This window comes from Pelophylax lessonae (assembly GCF_965119305.1).
Source record: "Pelophylax lessonae genome assembly, chromosome: 2".
Classification (NCBI taxonomy): Eukaryota; Metazoa; Chordata; class Amphibia; order Anura; family Ranidae; genus Pelophylax; species Pelophylax lessonae.
This window is the reverse complement of record NC_138769.1, coordinates 109,107,577-109,133,290: the sequence shown is the minus strand read 5'-3', so window position 1 is coordinate 109,133,290 and position 25,714 is coordinate 109,107,577. Positions and strand designations below refer to the sequence as shown.

At 43.8% G+C, this 25,714-nt stretch overlaps 1 protein-coding gene across 1 annotated transcript in view; it reads right to left on the bottom strand.

Annotated features, from left to right (window-relative positions):
- ADGRG7 (adhesion G protein-coupled receptor G7) overlaps nucleotides 1-25,714 on the bottom strand; it is a gene marked incomplete at both ends in the record, with an annotated part of 90,302 nt that overhangs the window by 22,038 nt on the left and 42,550 nt on the right. The window contains 10 exon segments of the mRNA XM_082247968.1: nucleotides 4,043-4,374; nucleotides 10,656-10,765; nucleotides 13,979-14,137; nucleotides 15,402-15,559; nucleotides 17,283-17,391; nucleotides 17,394-17,396; nucleotides 19,837-19,978; nucleotides 21,211-21,305; nucleotides 23,472-23,618; nucleotides 25,581-25,690. Coding sequence (XP_082104094.1) covers nucleotides 4,043-4,374; nucleotides 10,656-10,765; nucleotides 13,979-14,137; nucleotides 15,402-15,559; nucleotides 17,283-17,391; nucleotides 17,394-17,396; nucleotides 19,837-19,978; nucleotides 21,211-21,305; nucleotides 23,472-23,618; nucleotides 25,581-25,690 — 1,365 coding nt within the window.

Below are 25,714 nucleotides of genomic sequence, written 5' to 3'. Positions count from 1 at the left end.
GAGTGTCTGGTTGTGCCTAGAATACATTGTGAACCCCAGGTGTGTTGGTGAGTACAGGTACTGCCCAAGTGGGTCATAAAATCTGAAAACAGAAGGACCCAATCAACCAGTGGCTCCTCCAGGGGTAGCACTTTATGACTTCATAAGTTTTTGCTGACAAACAACTACTATACATGTCTGATATCACATTTTATCTCTGTGTGTACACTGCTGGCAGTCCACAGTATATTCCTGGCCCATTCTGCCATCAGTAAGATGCTGAGACTGAAGCTGGGAGCGTGATAATGTAACTCCAGCATACATGCACAGGATATTTATCATTAGTGGCCACTCAATGGCTGAAGTTGGACAATGTTGGATACAGGAGAAGATGACAGCAGCAGTACACAAAGTAACAAGGGAGAGTACAGGCCTCACAAAGCTAGATGAAAACACACTGAGGGTAAAGCTATTATAATGTACAAGTATTTGTTGCATAGAGCTGGGGGAACTCACAGTGGATTACAGCACATTCTGTTTTACCACTAAAATCACCAGGTTAATGTCTTAGCTTTTTTTTTTCTCCAACACTAAATAATTGATACCAACATCTCAACTCTAAGAGCCGGTTCACACTGAGGCGACACGACTTCGGGGGGGCGACCTGTGAAGTTGCGTGCACCGCTGTGCACCGCGACTTCGGCGCGACTTGCAGGGGCTTCACATAATGGAAGTCTATGCAAGTCGCTCCGAGGTCGCCCCAAAGTAGTACAGGACCCTTTTTCTAAGTCGGAGCGACTTGTGCCGCTCCAATTAGAACGGGTCCTGTACTACTCAATGGACCGCGACCGACCGCGACTTGTCAGGCTGACAAGTTGCCTGACAAGTCGCGGCAGTGTGAATGGGCTCTTAACCTTCTTTCTAAAAAACAAAACAAAAAAAAAACATGTAACAGGATTTCCAAGCATTGGGCCTGATGTGGTTCTGCCATGGTTACTGGAAATGCCAGCAGCCCCTTTAAGCTGCATACCCAAGGGTGAGATTTGAGTCAAAGACCAGTCCGGCATCTTTGGTTTGGTTTGTTTATTTTATATTGAGGATGGGAGAAGGGAATGAGTGGGATACTCCTTTGGCTCAACTAGGTACAAATGGGACACTTTGAAGAAAAATGCCTTTCAGCGCTGTCTTGATGCCGGCTGGATGCCAACCAACGCTTGCTGGCGCTTGAAAAACACTAACTTGCTGAACTGTACTTGAACTTGACTTCTGACACTCTGGTTAGCTCAAAAGTCCCGGACTGTACTGAGAACTGACTCCTAAAGCTCTGGTTAGCTCAAAAGTCCCGAACACTGCTCCCTCAAGTCCTTGCTGACTGAGGTAGCCTCTGTATACTGCTTCTGCTACTGCAACTCTCCACACTGTACACTGCACACTGTACACTTTAACACTTCACGGCCCAACCACTGGCGCCCCCTCTGTACTTCAGGGTCCTCTCACTAGGCATTCCCTCTACACTTCAGGGTCCTCTCACTAGGCACCCCCTCTACTCTTCAGGGTCCTCTCACTAGGCACCCCCTCTACTCTTCAGGGTCAACACTGGCACACCCTTTACACTTGCTCCTGCCCTGCTAGCTCGCGCCGCAATCCCTATGACCTTCACCGGAGTGGTCCCCTCTCTCTAGGCAGACCCCCAGGGGCAGTTTGCAGTACTCATGAACTGGGAATGCTTTCCTGAAACTGGACCCCTCTCAGCTCCGCTGGTCCTCCGAACCGGATCCTCTCTGCAGCTCAGCTCAGCCTTCTGTCCCCTCTCACGAGGCAAGCTGCCTGGGACACCCGATTCCTCTGACAGGAGGAGAGACAGCCGCACTCTCCCTCCTGGGACTCTGCTTCCCACCAAAGATGCTGCGTCATGTGTTCCCCTCAAACTTATACCCACTCCCAGAATCTGCCTTTCTGGGGTAGATACAGGCCTGAGTTTGCCATTGGCTGGGTTTCCTCCACTGCCCAATAAGAACCCTCTCATAGAGCACAGTGGGGAGACTCCCCAGTCTCAACAGCCACACCTGGGAACCATGACAACCTGACTGAAAACATGGCCCTGCTGTTAAGCAGACAAGGCCCACTATACTTTTACCCAGCACCTACTTTGTAGGGTGCTACAAACATAATTGCAGAGCTGGCATTGACACCCATTGATCAGAAGGCAGACACCCTTCTTACTGCAAGTAGTAGCATCTTCAGGATATGTAAAAGAGTACAAAGTTCATTTCAGGGAGGTATTGCTCCCCCTTACCTCACCAATTTGCTAAAAAAAAAAAAGGCTGGGTAGGGGAGTTTGGACTGGCTCTTGTTCCTAGCAAAATGCTTTGGATTTGTTTCACATCCTCTACAATGGTCACCATGAACAATAGCGGGTGAATCTCCCCAGCTGGGATACAGAAAGCATTAAAAGCTGGACAGAGGTTTTGACCCTTCCACACTCTGTCTAAAACTAAAATAAAACATTTTGGCTTCATATGCACATTAAAGTGACTCTGTTATGAGGAATGTGTGGGACCTGCCAATACTTGCCCTTGAAAATGCTATTTGTCATGCTATGTCTGTCTTGAATAATAGAATAGAATAATAATGGAAAAGTATCATAATTCATTATTTCTTTGTTTGTTCCAGGTCAGAGATTCAGAAAGTATAAAAGTCAAAGTGTCAGCATGGCAGTGATGGAACATTCTAAAAAGGAGAGGTTGGCTAAGGCAGCCTCCATATCTTTCCTATGATAGAGTCACTTTATAAGTATACTGTGTATATTATATGAATGTTTTACAGCAGGGGTGGGGAACCTATGGTTCGGAGGCCGTATGTGGCCCCCAAAGTCATCTGGTCCGGCCCCCCATGCAGCTGAGTCTGTGTCTCTCAGCTGATCTGTCAGAATGGAGCCGATGCTTCATGTATAGTTCCTGCTCCATTATGACAGTCTAAGTGAGTCACAGTGATATCAAATGCACTCCGCCTGTGACCAATACAGGAAACATTACCTCTTCCCTCCAGCATGGCGCCGCTACACTTCTCTTAGCCAGCATTTCCCGCCAGCAGCACACACAGCAGTACCAGCCAGAGTCAGCAGTACCAGCCAGAGCCAGCAGTACCAGCCAGAGCAAGTAGTACCAGCCAGAACCAGCAGTACTCACAGCAGTACCAGCCAGAACCAGCAGTACACACAGCAGTACCAGCCAGAACCAGCAGTACCCACTGCAGAACCAGCAGTACTAGCCAGAGCCAGCAGTACCAGCCAGAGCCAGCAGTACCAGCCAGACCCAGCAGTACCAGCCAGAACCAGCAGTACCCACAGCAGTACCAGCCAGAGTCAGCAGTACCTACAACAGTACCAGCCAGCAGTACCTACAGCACAGTACCAGCCAGTAGTACCAGCCTGAGCCAGCAGTACCCACAGCAATACCAGCCAGCAGTACCAGCCTGAGCCAGCAGTACCCGCAGAAGTACCCGCCTGAGCCAGCAGTACCAGCCAGCAGTACCCACAGCACAGTACCAGCCATCAGTACCAGTCTGAGCCAGCAGTACTCACAGAAATACCAGCCAGCAGTACCTACAGCACAGTACCAGCCTGAGTCAGCAGTGCCCATAGCAGTACCAGCCTGAGCCAGCAGTACCCACAGCAGTACCAGCCAGCTGTACCCACCAGCAGTACCCACCAGCAGCTCTTTTCAAAACTTACCACCGCAAAAAAGTCGACTGCGCTCCAGACTGACCGACGCAAACCTGTAAAACCAGTTGCGAGTATCAACATCATCAATACCAGCTAACATCACACACCTCACCAGAGAGAAGCAGTTGCAGCCATAACATTAGGGGTGAGTTAAATAAATGTTTGAACAAATATAACAGGATAATTTATAAGGTGATAATTTTGTACGGCCCCCGAATGATTTTATAAATACCCAAATGGCCCTTGGCAGAAAAATGGTTCCCCACCCCTGTTTTACAGTAACAAATGTTTTGTATGTGTTAAGTTCAGAGACATCTAAAATAGACTAAAGGACCTTACCCCATCCAATGATGAGTGCACTCCTTTTGAAGCATTCCGGAGTAAAACGGTAGACTAGAACCAGACGGACATACAGCTCCGCTGCATGCATTGCAGACAATGTGAACGTTGTAAGGAGAAAATAGTGCAATAGAACAGCCAAGGCTGCACATAAAGGTTGTGAAGGATCAGAATATTCATATGGTATAAATGTATTGCTTGAATTGTCAGTGTCTGAGTCTTTATTTTTAAAATGTGGGTATTCCATTGTACCAATAAATATAATATAGAAGATTAGCATGGCTGAACAAAGGCTCATCAGTATCCATGATGTTTTCTGTTTCTTTCTAAATCTGTAAAATAGTTACATTAGTAATGAACAGAAACATTACTCATTCACAAACCAATTTATTGATTTGTCAAAATAGTAAAGATTGACAGGTATATACAGTAAGAAAAAGAGCAATGTAAACCATAGCATCCAATCACCATTTACTTCTATATAAATGTAATGATCATATATATACATTTACAAAACAGGCATGAAAAATCAGTACAAAAGTGTCCATAAAGAATCCCCATTCCAGAAAAGTGCTTTAAATAAAGTGCTTAACCGCTTGCCGACCGTCGCAAGTATTTAAGGCAAAGTGATGTACCGGTACGTCACTAGTCTGCGAGCCAATAGGGGATGAGCGCGCGCCGCCAGGGGCGAGCGCGCGCCACCGGAGGGCGCTCCTGCCCCCGCTCGTTCCCGGACACCTCAGCGCGAGTGACTGGTGGACCCGATGTCCGCCGGTCACTCGGGATCGTCAGTTACAGCGGGAGAAAGGCAGGCGGCTAATGTAAACAAAGCCGCCTGTCATTCTCCCCTGTGTAACAGCAGAGATCATACGGTCCTGCTATGTAAGACCGTTGATCTCTGCTGTTACACAAACAGCCACATCCCTGCACAGTAAGAAGCACGCCCCTAGGGACACACTTAACCCCCCTTCCCCAATAAAGTTAACCCCTTCCCTGCCAGTGTCATTTTTACAGTACCAGTGCATATGTATAGCACTGATTACTGTAGTAATGTCACTGGTACCCCCAAAAGTGTCAAAAATGTCAGTCAAGGGTCCGATCTGTCAGCCGCAATATCGCATTCCCACAAAAAAAACGCAGATCGCCGCCATTACTCGTACAAAAAAAAAAAACAACAAAAATTACAAAAATCTTTCCCTTAGTTAGTAAACGCAATAAGTTTTGCGCAAACCAATCAAAATACGCTTATTGCAAATTTTTTTACCAAAGATATGTAGCAGAAAACAAATTGGCCAAAAATGTTAAAAAATTTTGAATTTTACATTTTTTTTGGGAATTTCAAAACATTTGAAAAATATTGTTTTTGCAAAATTGTCGCTCTTTTTTTGTTTATAGCGCATGATCAAAAAATCGGAGAGGTGATCAAATACCACCAAAAGAAAGCTATGTTTGTGGGAAAAAAAGGACGTCAAATTATTTTAGGTACAGCGTCGCAGGACCGCGCAATTGTCCGTTAAAGTCACGCAGTGCCGAATCGCAAAATAGGATACCAATGGTCACCAACGTGACAATCACATCACCACGCATAAGGGTATTGTGCTTACCAGAAGCTGTGGACCCAGGTACCATATGGTAAATGAGTCACACATGCAGGGATAGTTAACAACTTGGAAGTCCCAATTGCTCAGGAATCTTCAATATGGATATTCCAATGTATCACCACAGTTCTGAAGGGAATGGACCTCGTCGTAGATGAACCATGTCTCCAGGTTTAAGTCTGTGCTAATCTCTGTAGGAGTGTCCTCCTCTATAAATGTCTCCATTATTCCATCCTCCTCCATAGACTGCTGATCATCCCTCACATACCTCTCTTCTTCTTCTGCTTTAACCTCAACTTTTGTATCTATCAGATCTTCACCCTCTTCTGCTGCCAGTTTCAGCAATGTCTCCTCCGCGCCCACTCGCCAGAGGGGAAGCTGATCTGCAGGGTCGAGGGCCGCGATTGCTGTCAGGCTCCTGCGATCGCTCCACGTGGAGACAGAACGGTGGTCTGCCATTGTAAACACGGCAGAGCGCTGTTCTGTCAGCAATGAACACAGGGATCCTGTGTTCCTCCTATTAAGGAACACAGGTCCCTGTGTTCATTCCGTAAGTCCATCCCACACAGGGACACATTTAACCCTTTGATTGTTCCTAGTGTTAACTCCTTCCCTGCCAGTGTCATTAGTACAGTAACAGTGCATATTTTTAGCACTGATTACTGTAGTAATGTCACTGGTCCCCCCAAAAGTGTCAAAAATGTCAGTTAGGTGTCCAATCTGTCCGTCGCAATGTCACAGTCCCGCTACAAATCGCTGATCGCCGCCATTACTATTAAAAAAATAAATAAAAATGACATAAATCTTTCCCCTAGTTTCCCCTAGTTTGTAGACACGATAATGCCCCGTACACACACGTCGAAAATTGGCAGGGAATTTTCAGCCAACGTCCGATCTGCCGATTTTCGGCTTGTTAGTATGATGCTTCCGACAACCAACTCCGACTTTTTGGCCGAAAAAAATCTGGTGTGCAGGCTATAAAATTTTTGTTGGCCGTCAACACAACGGCCGATTTTCGTGCAGTCAGTACAGATTTCGACAGGGAAAAATCTGATGAGCAAGTCTGGGCATGCTCAGTGAAGAAAAAACACAAAGAAAACAAAGCAACACATGACATCACTTCTGAAGTAGATTTTTGTTGGCCGAGAAAATTCGTGTGCAGTCTAGGCACATTCCAACCAACAAAACACAACTTGGACCAAAGTCGGACAATCGGTCGGCCGATAATCGTTGCGTGTGTACGAGGCTTAACTTTTGAACAAACCAATCAATATACACTTATTGGGATTTTTTTTTTTACCAAAAATATTTAGCAGAATACAAATTGGCCTAAAATGATGTAAAATTTTTATTTTAATTTTTTTCTTTTTATTGGGAATGTTATATAGCAGAAAGTGAAAAATATTGTTTTTTTTTTTTCAGAATTGTCGCTCTTTTTTTGTTTAAAACGCAAAAAATAAAAATCGCAGAGGTAATCAAATACCACCAAAAGAAAGCTCTATTTGTGAAAAAAAGGACATCTATTTAATTGGGTACAGCATCGCACGACCAGGCAATTGTCAGTTAAAGTAACGCAGTGCCGTATCGCAAAAAATGGCCTGGTCATTAAGGGGGATACTCTTCTGGTCCAGAAGTGGTTATATTAGCACTTGCAGTCCAGTACCTACAGCAGCAGAGTTACAGAGGGCAGAACCAAGCCTCAAACAACTTTTTGTGACAACTGTTTTTTTCCGCATTCTGGACATCCCTAGGCATTTGTGAATAAATTCAGCAACAAAAAATTTGAGGGAGAAGGAGGTACGGGGAACATTGAGAGGGGCCTCAAGATTTATTACGTTCAAGAAATGGGATATCATCTCTCCTTTCTCATGTTTGGTGGTCTATGAAATAAAAGTTAGCTCTGCAAGTAAAACAGACTCCATGCTGCATTCACTAGCTCATTCTAGTACTGCTAGTAATGTTTTTGCGAAAATAATAACAAGGTGCAAGGCAAAGTTTGTAAAAAAGGGTGCCACCATTCATGCGTGCCTAGGACGGCATGATGTCTCAATATGGCCCTAAGTACAGGAATTTATATAAAGAAATAATCCAACTCAACACAATAATCCAGCACATTTTTTTTTGGGGGGGGGGGGCTAGGCTGTGCTCCCTTCACTGTGGCATAGAATGCTGTGTAAAGTGGAGGATAGAGTTAGGCAAATGGTTTGACCCGCGCATGGGTTTGAGCTGATTATTGGCTGTTCACCCTGGTCAGGGAACACCCAATTTTGAATGGTGTTTGGTGGGTGTCCACCCAGCGGAATGCCGTGCAATGCACTTTTGCGCTGCACAGTGCATTCTGCACTCTGATTGGGCAAAGCTTTGCCCAATCAGGGTACAGTAAAAGCTGGTTGTAAAGGAGGGGGGCCGGGATCCTTAACAACTGATGAGTAATCAGCTGCCAATGGGCTTCCACACTGATAGCTGAATAATGGTGTAGATTTGAATAGTATGGATTTTAAGGGGAACACTGCTTCAAAATGTAAAAAAAAAAAAAACAGTGTGCCCCCCCAAATCCACACCAGACCCTTATCTGAGCATGCAGCCTGGCAGGTCAGGAAAGGGGGGGCGAGCTACCACCCTCCCCTATTGTGAACCATACAAGGCCACATGTCCTCAACATGGGGGGGGGTGCTTTGGGGCAGGGGAGTGCTACCCTCCACCTAAAAGGACCTTGTCTCCATCTTGATGGGGACAAGGGCCTCATCCCCACAATGGTGGCCGGTGGTTGTAGGGGAATGCATGCAGGGGGCAGTGCCACCAGGTGTCCCTGCTCTTTCCTTTATAAGAACTGTCAGATGGTGTAGGAGGCAGTAGGCCTTCATGGATGGTGGAAGTGGGGTTTTTTTTCTTTTTCGTTCGCGGTGGGCGGCGTGATTAATGATGGATTTACATCGGGGGACACTGTTTTTATATTTCATTTTTAAATAAAGGAATTGTCAAAAAACCGTCTCTGTGTTTATATTACTTTTTGACACTTTTGTGGTGTATAGGTAGGGGTACCCCATACTCATTCACTAAGAAGGGGGACGGGATCTGGTGGCCACTTGTTTTTTATTTATTTTTTTCAATAGCCAGGTGTCGGCAATTGAAACTACAAGTCAATTTTAAATGTGATTTAACTTTTTTTTTTTTTTTTTTTAGAAATGTCATTTTTGCTGCAGCATGTTCCATACACTGTACAGGTGTGCCACTTTACAGGCACATTAAGCGGACCCCCCCCCCCCCCCAGGCACTATATTTAAGGGAATTTTAATTGTTGCACTTTAAGCTTAATTGAAATCACTGCTCCTGAAAAAACAATATTTTTTAAAACATATTTTTGCATTGATACATGTCCCCCAAGGCAGTACCCGGAACCCCATACCATTTTATGGCAAATTACTTGCATATAAGCCTTCAAAACAGACACATTTGAATTTTCCTGATCGGCTCCCATGGACTTCAATGGGGTCCGCCGTTCAGGTTAGAACTTTTCCCCTAAACAGGGGGGTGTTGGCCCATCTCTAGTGACTTAATCTCATGAAAGTTTTCTGTAGGACAAATCTCTATAAATCACTACCGGAAAAATCCCACTTCCAGTGCTGGAAACATTTAAAAATAACTTACTGATGATTGATACCATAGGCTACGGTAGAGTTATCTCAGTGAAAGGTAACGCTAGAATTAATCAAGCATATGCTGCTTTATTTAGGGTACATTCACACCTTTTTTTTAAATTAACTTTTTTAGAAATGTGTGACATTTTATTACGTTCGATTGGTCGCCGGACGGTGCAAGGAAGTGGATTGCCTTGCACTGCTCTGGAAAAAAATATGGCTTGTGGTGGTGTGAACAGGCCAGGTAGGAGACAAGGCATTTTAGCTTGTCTTGCTGTGGGACTGTGCTGGAATAACCACCCAATGCAGTCCTACTGCACCTAGTGTAAATGTACCCTGAAGTAAGCATATTGTTAGGAGGGTACTAAACATGATTTCCAGTAAACACATGTTCAGTTATTAGGTACTGTTTACCTTACATAGTGGCCATTTGTAACTTGGTGCAATATCAACTTCCCTGATCAACAGATAAAATTTTAGCCACATGGAGTTCTTAGTTTGGTTTTAGTCAGATGGACTTGTATAGAGATAGGGAATTAAGCCCCGTACACACGTACCGATTGTCGGCCGCAAATATTCGGCCGCCAACCGATCGGCCGATTGTAGGCATGTTAGTATGATGCTTCCGACAGCCGACAGCACATTTTCGGCCGAACAGAATCTGTCGTGCAGGCATTAAAATTTTTGTAGGCCAACACCAGAACGGCCGATTGTTCGCCAGTCAGTACAGAATTCGGCCGACAATCAGCAGATTTGCAAGACTGGGCATGCTCAGAGAAGAAAAAACACACGGAAAGTTAAATATCACATGACATCACTTCTGCAGTCGGCTGTTGTTGGCCGACAAAAGCCGTGTGCAGTCTTTTGCACTTTTCAGTGGACAGGACAGCCCTGGACAAAAGACGGCCGATCGTTCGGCCGTCAATCGGTACGTGTGTATGGGGCTTTAGTAAGGCACAGCCATCGTGCTGCACCACTAAGTTGACAGCAGAGCCTACATACGTGATTAGTAAATACAGCTGCCCCTTTGTACATATACTGTAACAAATGTGTTTAAAACCTTAAAATACATTAAAAAAAAATTATTTACATTGAGCTGATCACCATATCGTGCTTTTGTAAAAAGACTATAGTGTCCCCTTCCCTGTATGTAGGTACTGAGCCAAAAAATTTAATATATTTGTTTCAGTTTCCAGTAAAGTCAAGTGATCAGCTTGCTTAATGAAGACATACCATATTATGTACATAAGATCTGAGGACCTGCTAAGAAAACAATGACTTACGGTATTCATCACATACCTGTATAACCATTACTGAATTGATCTTCAAAAAAAAAAAATGACCACAATGAAAGTAAAATGTTGTCATGTATCTCACCTGGCATATAGCAGAAATACTACAGTGACCGCTAATCCCACCATAGAAAGTACGCAGCCAGCGGTTGACACTGCACCAAGCTCTGGATGTGTAATGTTTTCTCGGAAATTCTAAAAACAGGAAGATAAAACCATTTATCATGTAAAGAGAAGGCAAAGGAAACTGGGATCCTGCTATGCCCTCAAGACTTCAGCTTGATTAGCCCATGCTGACATTTAAACCTTTAAAAGCCCCCTCACACCTGTGCACATGACTGTGACTGGTTCTCTTTAAGGATTCAATTAGAGTTTACATTTCCATGGGTTAGAGAAAGATACAGCAAAGCAGGCATAGCTTGCTTTGAGGCTCCCTACATAGGATTGAAACCTCGGAACAAGTCATCTTATACAAGATGGGTCAATGCTGTGAATACTAATTTGAGTTCTGTAAGCAACTGGCTACTTTCTGCATAACTGATAGCGATACAGTCTTCAAATGTGCAGAGTTTCATCTACTGCCTGGATGGAGAACTACATAATAGAAGTATGCAATATTTCATATTTTCGTGCCAAAAAGGAAAATATTTAACAACATTTTTTGCATTTGAATAAAGCAATGACAGGGTATAAAACCTACATAAATCAACTTTAATTAAGAGCTTTTTATGAAATGGTTGACAAAATCACTGAAAGGCCCCTATACAAATATACATCCTAAGGACAAACATTTATTTAAGGAGTAAAGCTGGCAATACACTGTGTAATTCACATGGTAAGTGGCCCAGTCAGGTGTTTTGCACCCAGTCAGTAGCGGCCTGTGCATAGGGGGCGCCAGGGCGCCGCCCCCCCTAAAAAAAAAGAAAGAAAAAAAAAAAGATTAGAAAAAGAACAATAAAGTTAAAAAAAAAATCGCGCTCACCGGCCTATGTGGTGGCTATGGGGGGGGGGGGGGGGGGGTGGGGTTTACGACCCAGCAGAAGCGCCGATTGGCTGCCTTCTGGGATGTAACCTGGGCGCAGGTCATAGCGCTAGGCCACCCCCACTTTCGTGATATCCTGGCTGTGATTGGTCCAGTCTCCAGCATTGGACCAATCATCATCCAGGACATCTGATTGCTGACCCCGCTGACATCGCAATGGGGGCGGTTGCCGATGCGTGCGTCAGTCACGCACCGTCACCGCCCGATCTCCTTCCCTCCGCCCGGACCGATCGGAAGACCCAGAGAGCCCGCCGCCGTCAAAGAAGACTGAAGAGGACGAGACGAGCAGCGCCGTGGACGGTTCCCGGAATCCCGCCGCCGTCAGAAGAAGAGGACTCGAGGAGAGGAGCAGCGCCGTGGACGTCTCGCAGGCAGCCCAGGAGGAGAGCAGGTAAGTGATTGAAGCCGACCCGTGACCTCACCTGTGCCATGCCTATACCATCACCTGTGCCATGCCTATACCATCACCTGTGCCATGCCTATACCATCACCTGTGCCATGCCTGTGCCATGCCTATACCATTACCTGTGCCATGCCTGTGCCATCACCTGTGCCATGCCTATACCATCACCTGTGCCATGCCTATACCATCACCTGTGCCATGCCTGTGCCATGCCTATACCATCACCTGCGCCATGCCTATACAATTACCTGTGCCATGCCTGTGCCATGCCTATACCATCACCTGTGCCATGCCTATACCATCACCTGTGCCATGCCTGTGCCATGCCTGTACCATCACCTGTGCCATGCCTATACCATCACCTGTGCCATGCCTATACCATCACCTGTGCCATGCCTATACCATCACATGTGCCATGCCTATACCATCACCTGTGACATGCCTGTGCCATGCCTATACCATCACCTGTGCCATGCCTATACCATCACCTGTGCCATGCCTATACCATCACCTGTCCCATGCCTGTGCCATGCCTATACCATCACCTGTGCCATGCCTATACCATCACCTGTGCCATGCCTGTGCCATGCCTATACCATCACCTGTGCCATGCCTATACCATCACCTGTGCCATGCCTGTGCCATGCCTGTGCCATGCCTATACCATCACCTGTGCCATGCCTGTGCCATCACCTGTGCCATGCCTATACCATCACCTGTGCCATGCCTATACCATCACCTGTGCCATGCCTGTACCATGACCTCAAAGTCACGCAATTTTTTTACCGCGTTTTTTGCTGCGAAGCAATACCTATTACATTTTTCTTTTTGCGCCCCCCCCAAAAAAATTTTGAGCGCCAGCCGCCACTGCACCCAGTATTCTTTGATTGAAAAAGTAAAGGAGTCGGACAGTCAATTCTCAATGGAAAAGCTGCTGCATCTATCGCACCGCATAACGTGGAGGGGGAATCAGTTAATCTTTTCCTTAAGCCTGCATCAGTCTAAGGCCACCTTTAGAAAGGAAAAAAGTGAGCAAAGGAAAGGAAGGAAAAAACAGGGGGAAATTATCCTGAACCCTCTCATGGTCTATGCTACAAGTGAGGACAATAGACATTCCCTTCATTTCTAATCCAAAGCAGAAAATTCTACAGTCTTAGCGCTGGAATGAACGAGGGACTCCATGCCCAACATCACTTGTATATTACAAGCCAGGAATAGAGTTATGGCATCTTGAAGAATTGGGTTTGTGTTGCTACAAGAGGCGTCTCGGCACCTGCATTACCCAAATATGGAATAAATAAGCCACAATGACTGTTTTTTTTGCCCATGTTCACATACATTCTATAGCAGATAGCCTTTATAATACATATGTGTCAGTAATAAAAGAAAGAAATTGGGAACGCTGGTGGAATTAGTCATTTTTGTAATTGTCTTCTAAGTGGATTATAGAGGTAGTGCTTTGGAGTTCCTACAATTTTACAGGTTACTGGTGATGCCACCAGAATTATGAGGCTGGAGAATTGACATTTTTGCGGCCCGCGTTTGCATGGGCATAGAGCCAATTCAAATGATTGGGCTGGTGTGCCTGCAATTGCCCGCATGCACTTTTTTCGAAACGCGGTCCACAGAGAACTGGCATGGTCATTCTAACCATACAATTTTCCTGCGGTTCCTGCACATGCACTTGCATTTTTACAATCAGAATGAATGGCAGCCCTGCGTGTTTTCACAGAGTAGCGCATTTTCACTGCAGGTGGTTGCAGGAATCGACCGTAGGGTGAAGCTATCCTAAATGATGATAACAAAGGTGTCTGACTGCTTGAGGTGCTATTGCCTCTGTATCGGACATAAGAAATAACCAAATTATCTCAAGCAATGGTCAAAATCAGGGGCATTATCTCCTTTTCCTTTACTTTGCATATATTAAACATGAGTTTGTGAGCAATATGCATTTTTTTTTTACCATTAATACTGCAAAGTTAGTAGTATGATTGCAAACACAGCGTAGTGGTGAGGGGTCATTCACGTCTGATAGCTTCTCACAGCCTTTGGTATTCCATTCACTCTTATCATAGTCCCAGTAAACACAGGCATATTGTACCAGGATAAATGATGGATCAGACTATAAAGAGAAAAGCAAATTACATCCTATTGTAGTAACTTAGATGCGTATATATTTTTCCCAGTAAAAAATTAGAAAAATTATACATTGTGTGTTTGTTGGTGCAAAGTTTGGAATTCCATCTAGCTTACTGGCATCCAGTCATTTATTAACAGAATCTGTAATTGTTTGAGTCAATTTTATTTCAATACAGTATATGAATACATACAATCTTTGATTTACAAATAAACATTTAAAGCCTAAGTTTAGCAAAAATCAAAAACATAAAAATCAGCACAATGGACATAACTTACAGTTGGCATCCCTTGTGCTCCTCTTCTTTTAGAAGAAATCTTCCTCCATCCACTTACCCCACCCCTTCTGAATAATACAGCCAATGAGCAGGCATAGTCAAGCTCTTTTGATGGTAGTTCCTTACAGCCCGTTAGTTATATTAACCCCTGCTGCACTGGAAAAATCAGCTTAAGGGACATATCATGCTAAATTTTTTTTAATGTTTTTGATTTTAACTAAACTTAGGCTTTAAAATAAGACAAAGGTTTCTCAGAGCCTATGGCTTGTATAAAGAGACAAAATAGCTTTCCTATCAGACCAGCTGTCTCTCAGGGAAACTGAGCCATCTGCCAAGGCAGGGGTCTCCAAACTTTCTAAACAGGGGGCAAGTTTACTGTTCTTCAGACTTTAAGGGGACTGTACTGTTACCATTGGGAGTGGAAAAGGTCCTGACATCAGTGGGAAAAAGCAATGCCCCATCTTTGGTGTCAATGGGAGGAATTGTGCCCCATTGTTGATGTTATTGGGAGGAATTTTGCCCCATCGTTGGTGTCATTGGGCCCAATTGTTGGTGTCATTGGGAGGAATTCTGCCCCATCGTTCGTGCCATGGGGTGAAAGTGCCATGGGGCTTCACTGGTCTCAGTGGGGGGGGGGGGGGGGGGGTTATGACCCTATTGTTGGTATCAGTGGATGAAATAGCACTCCATGGACCGAATAAAAGCAAGCAAAGGCTGTATCTGGCCTCCGGCTGCAGTTTGGAGACCACTGTTCTAAAGTATGAGTCTCTGTTTTTACTCATTTATTTGTGTGTGTAAATTTTTAGCTTAATGTGTTTGTAAAAGCTAACTTTTTTACCTTAATGTATTCTCTGCATTCCTATTTAGATCTGGAGCCCTATAATTATTGCAAGTTATGTTTTTCTGGTTATGATTGGAATGTAGAGTTCTGACACTGGGACTGGCCATATTTTTCACAGGACATATACATACCCTTTGACTGAAGCTAAATTCTACATTGGCATGTATTCCATTGGAAATGTTGGCAGAGATAACTCTTTTTCTATAGGTAAGGGCTCTTTCATGGTTAGACTTAAAAAGATTATCATTCTGGTAGAGAACAAAGCCAACAGCTATGTCATTATCCACACCTGTAAGGGAAAAACAAAGGGATGTGATGGCATTTTGGTGAAAACTTTTCATTCACTCATTGAAAATATAAATCCATCATGCAAATCATTTCATATTCACAGTTAAGGTCAGGGCTCTATACAGGCTACCCAAGTTTCTCCACATGAGTGATGAGCTAAGGGTAACTGTCACATGATAGCAGGACTCCAGCCCAATCAGCTGCAGCAGTAGAACTCCTCACCCCACAGGCGCACTTTACAAAAAAGCAGGGATACTAGTGACATTGACTAACATGGCCACATGGCCATATTTTATAAATTACATTGTCAGGTATGACCATGTGGTCAATGATGCCACCAGCATCCCAGCCACTTTGCTACATGCCAGGACGGGGCAGATAATTCCCTGGCTGCAGCTGATGTTGCTGGAAGTCTGATATAATGGTACAGTTTCCCATCTGTTTGGACCAAAAATGTTTACATAATGTTTCCTTACCGCTGGACGTCATATGACGTCCTGGGATTTAAGTGGGGATATCTGAGCGATGCCTGCAGCTGCAGGCATCATTCAGATATCATTTTTTTAGCCGGTGGTTCTCTGCGCAGTAAGAACAATCATAGCGGCTGTTCAGTCGCTTGATCATTCTTACAGGCAGCGGGAGGGGACAACCCCCCTCCCGCTGCCCTCCGGTGCTTCTCTTGGGTCGCCCGTGCGACCTGCGAGCAGGAGAAGGAATCTGCCAGTGGTGGAAGGAAACTATAGAGACTACTGAGTACCAGATGGTCCCCGGAAGTTTCTATGACTCTCGGAGGCCTGGGCGCGAAGTTATGACATCACTCCAGGCTTGGCAGTTGTCAATACTGCCGTGATCTCGGCTGGAAAGCCGAGATGGTTTTTTTTTTTTATTTTATTTCAGGCTTTTCACCCTGTAGGAGAGATATGTGGGCTGATTGAGCCCAGATTTCTCCATAAGGAGGACCTGTCAGGCACTATTCCTATTACAAGGGATGTTTACATCCCTTGTAATAGGAATAAAAGTGATCAAAAAAAATAATAATTAAAGTGAAAGTGTAAAAATAAAATAAACAAACAAAAGTGTAAAGTGCCCCCGTCCCCGCATGCTTGCACACAGAAGCGAACGCATACATACGTCATGGCCACATATGTAAACAGCGTTCAATCCATACATGTGAGGTATCCCTGTGAACGTTAGCCCAGGAGCTCCTCTGTAACTCTAAACTGGTAACCTGTAAAAAATGTTAAAACATTGCCTATGGAGATTTTTAAGTACCGAAGTTTGGCGCCATTCCATGAGTGTGCGCAATTTTAAAGCATGACATGTTAGGTATCTATTTACTTGGTGTAACATCAACTTTCACATTATATAAAAAAATTAGGTTAACTTTAGTATTTTAGTTTTTTTAATTCATAAAACAGTTTTTTCCCCCCAAAAAATGAGTTTAATACCGTGTGACATAAAAAGTTGCAGTGACCGACATTTTATTCCCTAGCATCTCTGCTAAAAAATATATATATATATATATATATATATATATATATATATATAATGTTTGGGGGTTCTGAGTAATTTTCTAGAAAAAAAATTATGATTTTTACATGTAGGAGCGGAGTGAGAGAATTGGCCCGGTATGAAAGTGATTAAGAACCCAAGAACATATTGGAATTAAACATAGACTAAATGAGCAGTTAGTGATCTGACCAGGACTATTATGTAGAACTTACTTTCAGATGGTTTTATGAAAATTTGAACATCTGCTGTGTCATTAAGCACAAACTCTGAAGTATTGTTGTCTACTATGACCCTGTTGGATATTAAGTCTTCAGTTCCTGATAGGCCTGAACACAAAGAGAAATGTTGTAAATTATAGATTTTAATGTTAGGTAAATTATTCATAGAAAATCCTCCTAGTTAGGTTGCTAGGATCTTAGGCAAATGTAGTTCTTTTTGACTCCTCTGTAATCAGTGGAGCGGTTTTTGATTGCTTTAGGCGGTTCTGTGTTTCACAGGCTGCAGGTTTGATTGCTTTTCCCTGCCTTCTAGAGGTTTCTCTAGAGGTTGAGTAAGGCAAATTATTATTTATTGTGCTTCAGCCAATCCTTGGGGAGGTGTACCCAATAGGTGGCTAAAGAGCACATAAATACTCTGAGGCCTGGAGCAGCCATGCGCTAGCTAGACCTTGGGTCTAATCCTGTAGAAGGTGTCTCCAGCCACAGGACCTCTGCCCCTCTGGGCAGAAAGCTGGAGTCTGCTGCATATTCATTGAGGTCCAGGCTGTAGCGGGAGGGGGGGGGGGCTACAAATACAGTTATCCATCACTTGTACACTTGGGGTGTAACAATTTGTATTGTGGCCAAACTGGATTTGGTATACGATATTGTCCATCATACAGCTTCCCCCCTTTTTGAATGGACAACTATTCCTGCTATGGGTTATAATTTTAGATTCACCTACCTGTTTTTATATAAGAAGTTTTTTGGGAGGCAACTACCCTTGTCGAGTTTCACCCACTTTCCAATTTTCATTATTGATTTCAAGAGGAGATCTCTATGTTGTCTCTTCCTCAATTGGGCATGTCTATTTATATATTTTCTCATATATTTGGGCGACGTCAGCTGGCGGCACTGCCCACCTTGTGACATCACAGACCGGTGCATTTTGGGTCAGTATTGTCACAAGGGGGCAGTGCCACCAGGTGGCCCCACCCTTACCCATATAAGAACTGTCAGATGGCAGAGGAGGCAGTAGGCGGCCAGCCTTCATGGGCGGTGGGAGCGTTTTCTTTGTTCTTTTTCAGGTACGGCGGGTGACTTGATTGATGATGGATTTACATTGGGGGACACTGTTTTTTTGTTTTGTTTTGTTTTTTATAATTGGATGTCAAAAAATGTCTATGTGTTTTTATTAATTTTTGACACTTTTTTGGTGAATGGGTAGGGGTACTACCCCATATATATTCACATGGGGGGGCGGGATCTAGAGTGCGATAAGCCCCCTGCTTACATACCCCTAAAACCCCTGGCTATGGTTGTGGGGATGAGGCCTCTTCTCCATCAACATAGGGACAAGGTGCTTTGGGATGGGGAGTGCAGAGCCCCCTACCCCAAAGAACCCACCCCCCATGTTGAGGGCATGTGCCCTGGTATGGTCCAGAAGGGCTCGCTCGCCCCCCCCCCCCCCTCCTTTCCTGATCTGCCAGGCTGCATACTCAGATAAGGGTCTGGTATGGATTTCGGGGGGGGCCCACAACGTTTGTCGTTTTCAGTTTTGGCATGGGGTTCCCCTTAAAATCCATGACCTGACTGGGGGGCAGGCCATTTTTTTTTGTTTTTTAAATGTATTCAGCTGATGACTGCCCGGCCCCTCTCCTTAACAACCAGCTTTTACTGCGCCCTAAAGCTTTGCCCAATTAGGTAGCAGAATGTACTGTGCAGCGCAGTCTTCCCCCAATGTTCAGCCCGAACTCATGCTCAGGCTAAACTGTTCGCCCAACTCTACTGATTACCAATGCATCAGCGACCACTGGCAGTGTTGCAGAAACTGGCACCAATGCTGGGGGGTTTTTATTGCAGAAACTGGTTTTGAATTGACACTGAATGTTTCATAATAATTGAGGGGGGGGCGCACTTTGCCATTTTCCCCCTGGGCACCAGGTGACCTTGTGCCAGCACTGGCTGCAGCTATCAGGGAGTGTGCAGTGACTGTGCTATTGTAAGTTATCATCATCCTGTGGCCCTTTTGGGGGTACCGCTACATTTATTTTATCATTGCTAATAATGTTTCATTCAGTGTTGGACTAACCATTACATCTACTAAGGGTTCTTCTGCTGGGTTTCCTGGTCCAGGATCATTCAACTGAATTTCCTGGTCTTTGATCGTCCAGCTTTTCAATGAGAGCAACAAATAACAGTCACATGACTGAAAAAACTCATGTGGAAATAATACATATACTAAAGCATTCGGAATCAAACTAAAATGTGTAACAATTGCCATAGCAGTCTATTAGCTGTTAGGAAGAGGTGCCTGTTGGAGTCTGAAAATTCACCTTTAGATTTAGAAAAATTAAAGGTGGCTTTAAAAAGGAATCACTACTTTCTTGACATCTATTCACCTAACCAAACCACCTTTGTTCAGGATGGCTGCCATGAAACTGTAGAGAGGAAAACAGAGGTAGCTGATTCTACTAGTTACTAGTACTAAAATGGACTATTACTTGGTGTACTTTGGAATATTGCAGACATTTAACATGCATGTGTCTTCTATGTAGCACTCATCTACTAGACCTTTTATTGACATGAACTGAATTCCATTTTGATTTCTTGCAGATAGAGTACGTTTTTCAACTGCAACGCTTGGCTGCACCACTGAGAAAGTGTCATTGAGGACATTCAGAGAATATGCCTCCATGTGTCTTGTTAGACTGTTGTGAGGGGGAAAAAAAACACATGAAGAAAAAGTCAATCTCAAAGTCTAAAAAAATTAAATACAATTTACACAGACTTCGTAAATAAAGCAACTAAAAAGCACAATTTTGAGATGAAAACCGCAGTAAATCATACAGAAGCAATCGATCAAGTTTTATCTTTCTTCAGTTATGAGGTTTCAAAATCCCAAACATTTATTAAATGAAAGTGGAAAAGCGCCATAATGTAGCACTGTCCCTGTAGGGCTTGCTGTGTAATTACTTCTTGGGCCTTCCTTCCTTGGGCTTTTGCTTTCTCCCTTAAGTTTTTTCAGACTGACTCTCCGAGGTGAGTTCACCCCTAAATATGACAGTTGGTGCCCTGACAGCTGACTTACCATATGCTGTTGTCTTCTGGCCTCTAGCAGTCATCTATGGGTTTCTGATATTTAATAATGTTATGCACTCTTAGGCCCCTTTCACACGGGCTTTCCGATCCGTTCCGCCTTTCAGTTTTTTCAGGCTGACCTGATCGGATGCTCCATGCACCTCTATAGGGCAGCGGATGTCAGTGGTGACATGTCCTCTGACACCCGCTGCTCTCCGATCCGATTCTGTCTGTGAAATCCAGACAGACGGAAACCCTATTTTCCATCCGTCTGGAGGATCGGATCAGATAGGATCAGATGAAAATGGACAGGTGGTCTGTTTTCATCCGATTCCCCATAGAGGAAAGCGGGGATCTGACAGGTCTGTTTCTGCACACAGAGCGGAGACGGAGCTTTCATCCGCCTGCTCAGTGGGGATTGGCGTATCGATCCCTGCTGAGCAAAATGGAGTCTGCCGGGCGGAGCTGGGAGACAGCATGTTAGCAGCTTGGGTCTAGCAGCTGAGATTGCAACAACTCAGGGCACCTCAGCCCTGAGAGACAATCTTATGCTCAGTAAGTAAAAAAGTAATGGTAAAATATAAATATTTTATACGTAAGTAAACTCATGCAATTATATTAATTTAAGAATAAGTATTAAATTCTTGCAAAAACCTAGTTGCGACGAGTCCTCATAAACAATTTCTTTATTCTAGCTTCCCAGCAGCTAGCAGAAGGTTTCATGCAACGAATAATCTCTGCACAGCTGTGATAGTCACGTGACCATATACTGTAACTGTTTTTGCAAACAAATACCAACTTTCCTTAGTTTACACCCAATAAAGTGCACTGGCAATACAAACTTATATAGAGGATATCATACGTTTCTGCTTCATTTACTTGTACTTCATCATCTTTAAATTCTCTTTCGTTAGCATTTAGAATTTGGCTAACAGTGGCAACTGCAGACTGGCCCACCTGAGGAATAGAATGAAAGAGTTATATTTGTACACATAACTGGAAATCAGTTAGGAACTGGAAACATTTGGTTTGGAAGGCTCAAGTAGCTGAAGACTCAACCCACATGTGGGCACTATGGGCAACTAAGCAACATAAAAGAAAATGAAAAAGCTACAACCACAATTGCAATCTACAATGTTGTAAAAATATACTGTATACTGTATTTTCTGGCGTATAAGACTCCTTTTGAACCTCAAAAAAATCCCCCAAAAATGGAAGGTCGTCTTATACGCCGAGTATAATATCTCCAAGGTAACCTAAGTATAAGTATTACCGGTAGATCATGTACTAGGGGGGTCGTCTTATACGCCCAGCCGTCTTATACGCCAAAAAATACGGTACATTGTTTTGTGTTTTCATGGACTTTCCACTGGGTTAATAAATAAATGGCACACTAGGTTTATGTCTCTTTTACTTTTATATTTAGTCTTCGATAAATAGGGCAATAACTAGAACTGGGGTTGCACCGATACCAATATCAGTGCTAATACTAAGCATTTGCACAAGTACTCGTGAAAATGCTCTGACACCTGAAACCGATACCTTTGTTGTCCGATTTGAGCCAATACAAAATGAATAAGCTAAATAGCACTCCAAAGAGTCGCATGTGATTTGTACCGGAAAGCGGTGTGATTCCTGTCCGAATCACATGCAGTTTCCCCCACCGCTCCTGTGTGAACCCAAGCTTGTCATATTGACTTCAGGCTGGATGGAATATGAAACCACATGCGATTCGGACACCTCATTCCTGGTTCAAATAATATGCGATGCGATACTTTGCAGTGTGATTTGAGCCCATTCATTTTGTATGGGCTCAAATCGTACCGCAAAGGTATTTGTACTCGGTATTAGCGAGTACTTGACCAAAAGTATCGGTCCTAGGGTTGCCACCTCATCCCTTTAAACCAGGACACACATTAATTACACAGGTTCTGTGGCTGAGTAAGGGGGTAATTAAACTCACCCGTACCTTATGTGCATTATATTAGCCTTAGAACCTGTGTAATTAATATGTGTCCTGGTTTAAAGGGATGAGATGGCATCCTAGTCGGTACTCGAACTTGCAGGTAAGAAACTGGTATATATGCAACCCTAATTAGAAACTATACTTATTTTTTTGCTGACTTTGGCCACTTGGAGTATTCCCCCCTATCTTTCTATGTGGACAACAGATTTATTTTTTCACATGCTAACAACTAAAACCTGACAGAAATCCGTTGGTCCTCTTTAAATAACTTTTGTCAGTGTAATATGTATACTGCATTCATGTTCAGGAGAGTGTATAATGCTGAGAGTGTTCAGACTACATGAGTTTTCTGACACACAGCCTCTGCCAAAGGTTATATCACAGTCAGCTACTGATTGAGAATCACATAATTAACTGAATAACACTCCTATTTTTATAAAGCAAGAGTAACAATACTAAAGCATAAAGTATCTGCAAACTCAAAGGACAGTACATTATAATATTACAAACTTAAAATCTTTCTACACCATACTTTCTAATTGAAATAAACGACGATCTCAACACCTTATTTTTTATATTTTTCAAGTGACCTTTAGGTCCCGCGTACCTCCAGTACCAACGGCAGAGACTGAATATGAGAGATTTTGTGACTTCTGCTGATGTCACAGATCCTAGGATCCCTTTCGCATTAATGAGCCATTGTTAACACAAGCGGCGGAATGGCTGGGTGGGGAGCATAGCAGCATCAATCTGCCTATGGGACTACAGGGATTCCATGCATTGGCATGACATCCTGCAGTTCCCAAATAAGAGGAGAGGCAAGCTGGCAAGGCTAGGATGGATCTGCTTCTGTTCCTAGCTTGGTCATAAAGAAACACAAAGGGGTTCTTCATGAAGGCGACTGGCAGCTTGATCACTGGATTTTGACTTCTCTCCAGTTTGAAATCAGGCCCTACTCCTATTACTGAACTGAATAATGCTAGAGCCTCTTCTGTCCGCTGTGGTTTTAATTTTTGACATGTTATTGATAGGGCTTGGGTTTAGTGGCAGAAAGCTCTGGATCCTAACTAACTTGGAAAGAAGAATTTTTTTTTTAAATCAGATCAGGTTCACTTTAAAGGAATATCTAGAAAACAAAACAAGAAGGTTTTACATACTTCTTCCGTAGTGTTCGGTAGAGTCAGTAACCTATTCAGAATCCTAAGTGCATTTGTGATGTTCTCTGCCTGCAGATTTCCAGGATCTGAAGTCAGGATCTGAGTGGTGGCTGACACATTCTTGGCATTTTCTGTGTCTATTTGTGTCTAAGTGAGGAAGGCATGCAGGTTAAAAGTTTATATCACATTGTAATCAGATTGTAATCACATTGAACAACAAAGTCATGAACAAGAAGAAAGACTTCTAACAGCAGTTGTCAAACTAGTAGATTTTTGGGGCCTCACATACAAGTGGCATATCCTTCAAAGTGTCACAGATAATAATGTATCTTTTAGTTAGAAAACAGTAAATGTTATCTGTATTTTCATAGCTCCTTTCTCCCTGGGGACTCAAAGTGCTTTGGGGATGAGGCAGTCATCTTGGGCACACTCAGTTGAGCCAATAAACCTTCATGCATGTCTTTGGAGTGTGTAAAGAAACTGGAGTACCCAGAGGAAACACATGCAAGCAGAGGGAGAACATACAAACCCATGCAGATAGTGTTCTGGTCAGGGTTCAAACCAGGAGCCCAAGTGTGCAAGGCAGAAGTGATAATCACTAAGCCAGTATGCTTTGTGTACTAACAATCACAGAAGTGTCAGACAAGCCAGCCACTGAGCTGAAATGCCCCTTCACCTTTAAGGAGGAATGGGCTGCCTTTAGCATAACTTTAAGTTATCTATTGGCAGTGGCGGCTGGTGCTCCATGGGCCAGGGGGGCGGCAGACGGACTGCACCATACACCCCCCCTAGCCCCGACCAGGCCACACACCAGGCCCCCGGACCCCACCCCCCAGGACCCTGGACCCCCCCACGGCTCACTTACCCTTAGTAGAGGCGGTGGCAACTTCAGCTTCGGCTTTTTCCCCCTCAGTAGAAGCGTCTCCTCCTCCATGCCCAATGGCATGGCTTCTACTTTCGGCCAATTAGGAAACAGGTCTCAGGACCCGCTTCCTGATTGGCCAAGAGGCGGATCCATGTGACAATAATGAATATTCATTCGCTATTGTCACACAAGTGGGTGGACTTGGGGGGCACTGCTCTGCGCCCCGAGTCCACCCTTTTTTTTTAGCCTGTGAGAGCCTCTGGCTCTAGTCACATGGCTAAAAAAAAAAAAGCCCCATTGAACTCCATGTGTCCATCGCCCCGCATGTAGATTAGGGGGCCGGACACATGGATAGGGGGCGGCACTCCTGCACCCCCAATACACCAGCCACCACTGTCTATTGGTTTAAATTCTCCTATATGGAGGTTCTCATAAACTATATCTTGGACCACACTATAGGGGCCTTGATAAGACAGTGTGGTTTCCACACATATACAGAGTGTACCAAAAATGTATACACAATTTGAATGATTCCTAAGTCCGTATTTTCTACCATACAATTCACTTTCATTTTTTTTGTTTTAATAAAATACATAAATCTACTTTTTATACATATACAGTATGTTCTCAAACCAATGACCATTGTGGTCCAAACATTGCTGATAATGCAAAGCAATAGAATCAAAAACATTGAGAATAACTTAGTTTGCTATTTGGGTGCATTCTCTTTCAATGGCTACTCTTAATTCATCAACAGTTGCCGGTCTTTTAGAAAACCCCATAGGAAAAAGTCCAGTGGCATGAGGTCTTATGACGCTGAAGGTATTCTACTGAACCTCTTTGCCCAATCCATCTGTTTAGTAGAGTCTCATTAAGATTGGCACATACATCACAATGGTAGTGTGGGGGTGCCCCATCTTGTTGTTCTGGTGATCTGGGGGTCCCCAAGGAATTCCCTCAATTTGCAGGAATTTCCTCTCACTTCCTGTCTGGCTGTGGGACAAGAAATTAAGGGAAATCTCTGCAATAGGACACAAATGGCGAAAAAAATCTGACAGAGGTAAAACCCTTCCTTAATCTAGCCAAAATTAAAAAAACAAGTGTTGCCTATAGTTGTACTTTAAAACAAATCCCAGCTTGAAAAAGACTAATTAATGCTCCAATTGAAAAACAAACTGAATTCCCCATAAAAATACTCTATGTGTATGTTTTTTCACCCTAATATGTTGCTTTTGGACACTTACCTTGTTAGCAAGTGTCTCCAGATTTTCATCACAATTTTGAAGTCTGATAGGTCCAAAAGTTAAACTACTACCATTGTTCACACACTGAACAGTAGCCTGTGGAGTATTCGCTAGAGGGACATAAGAAATGATAG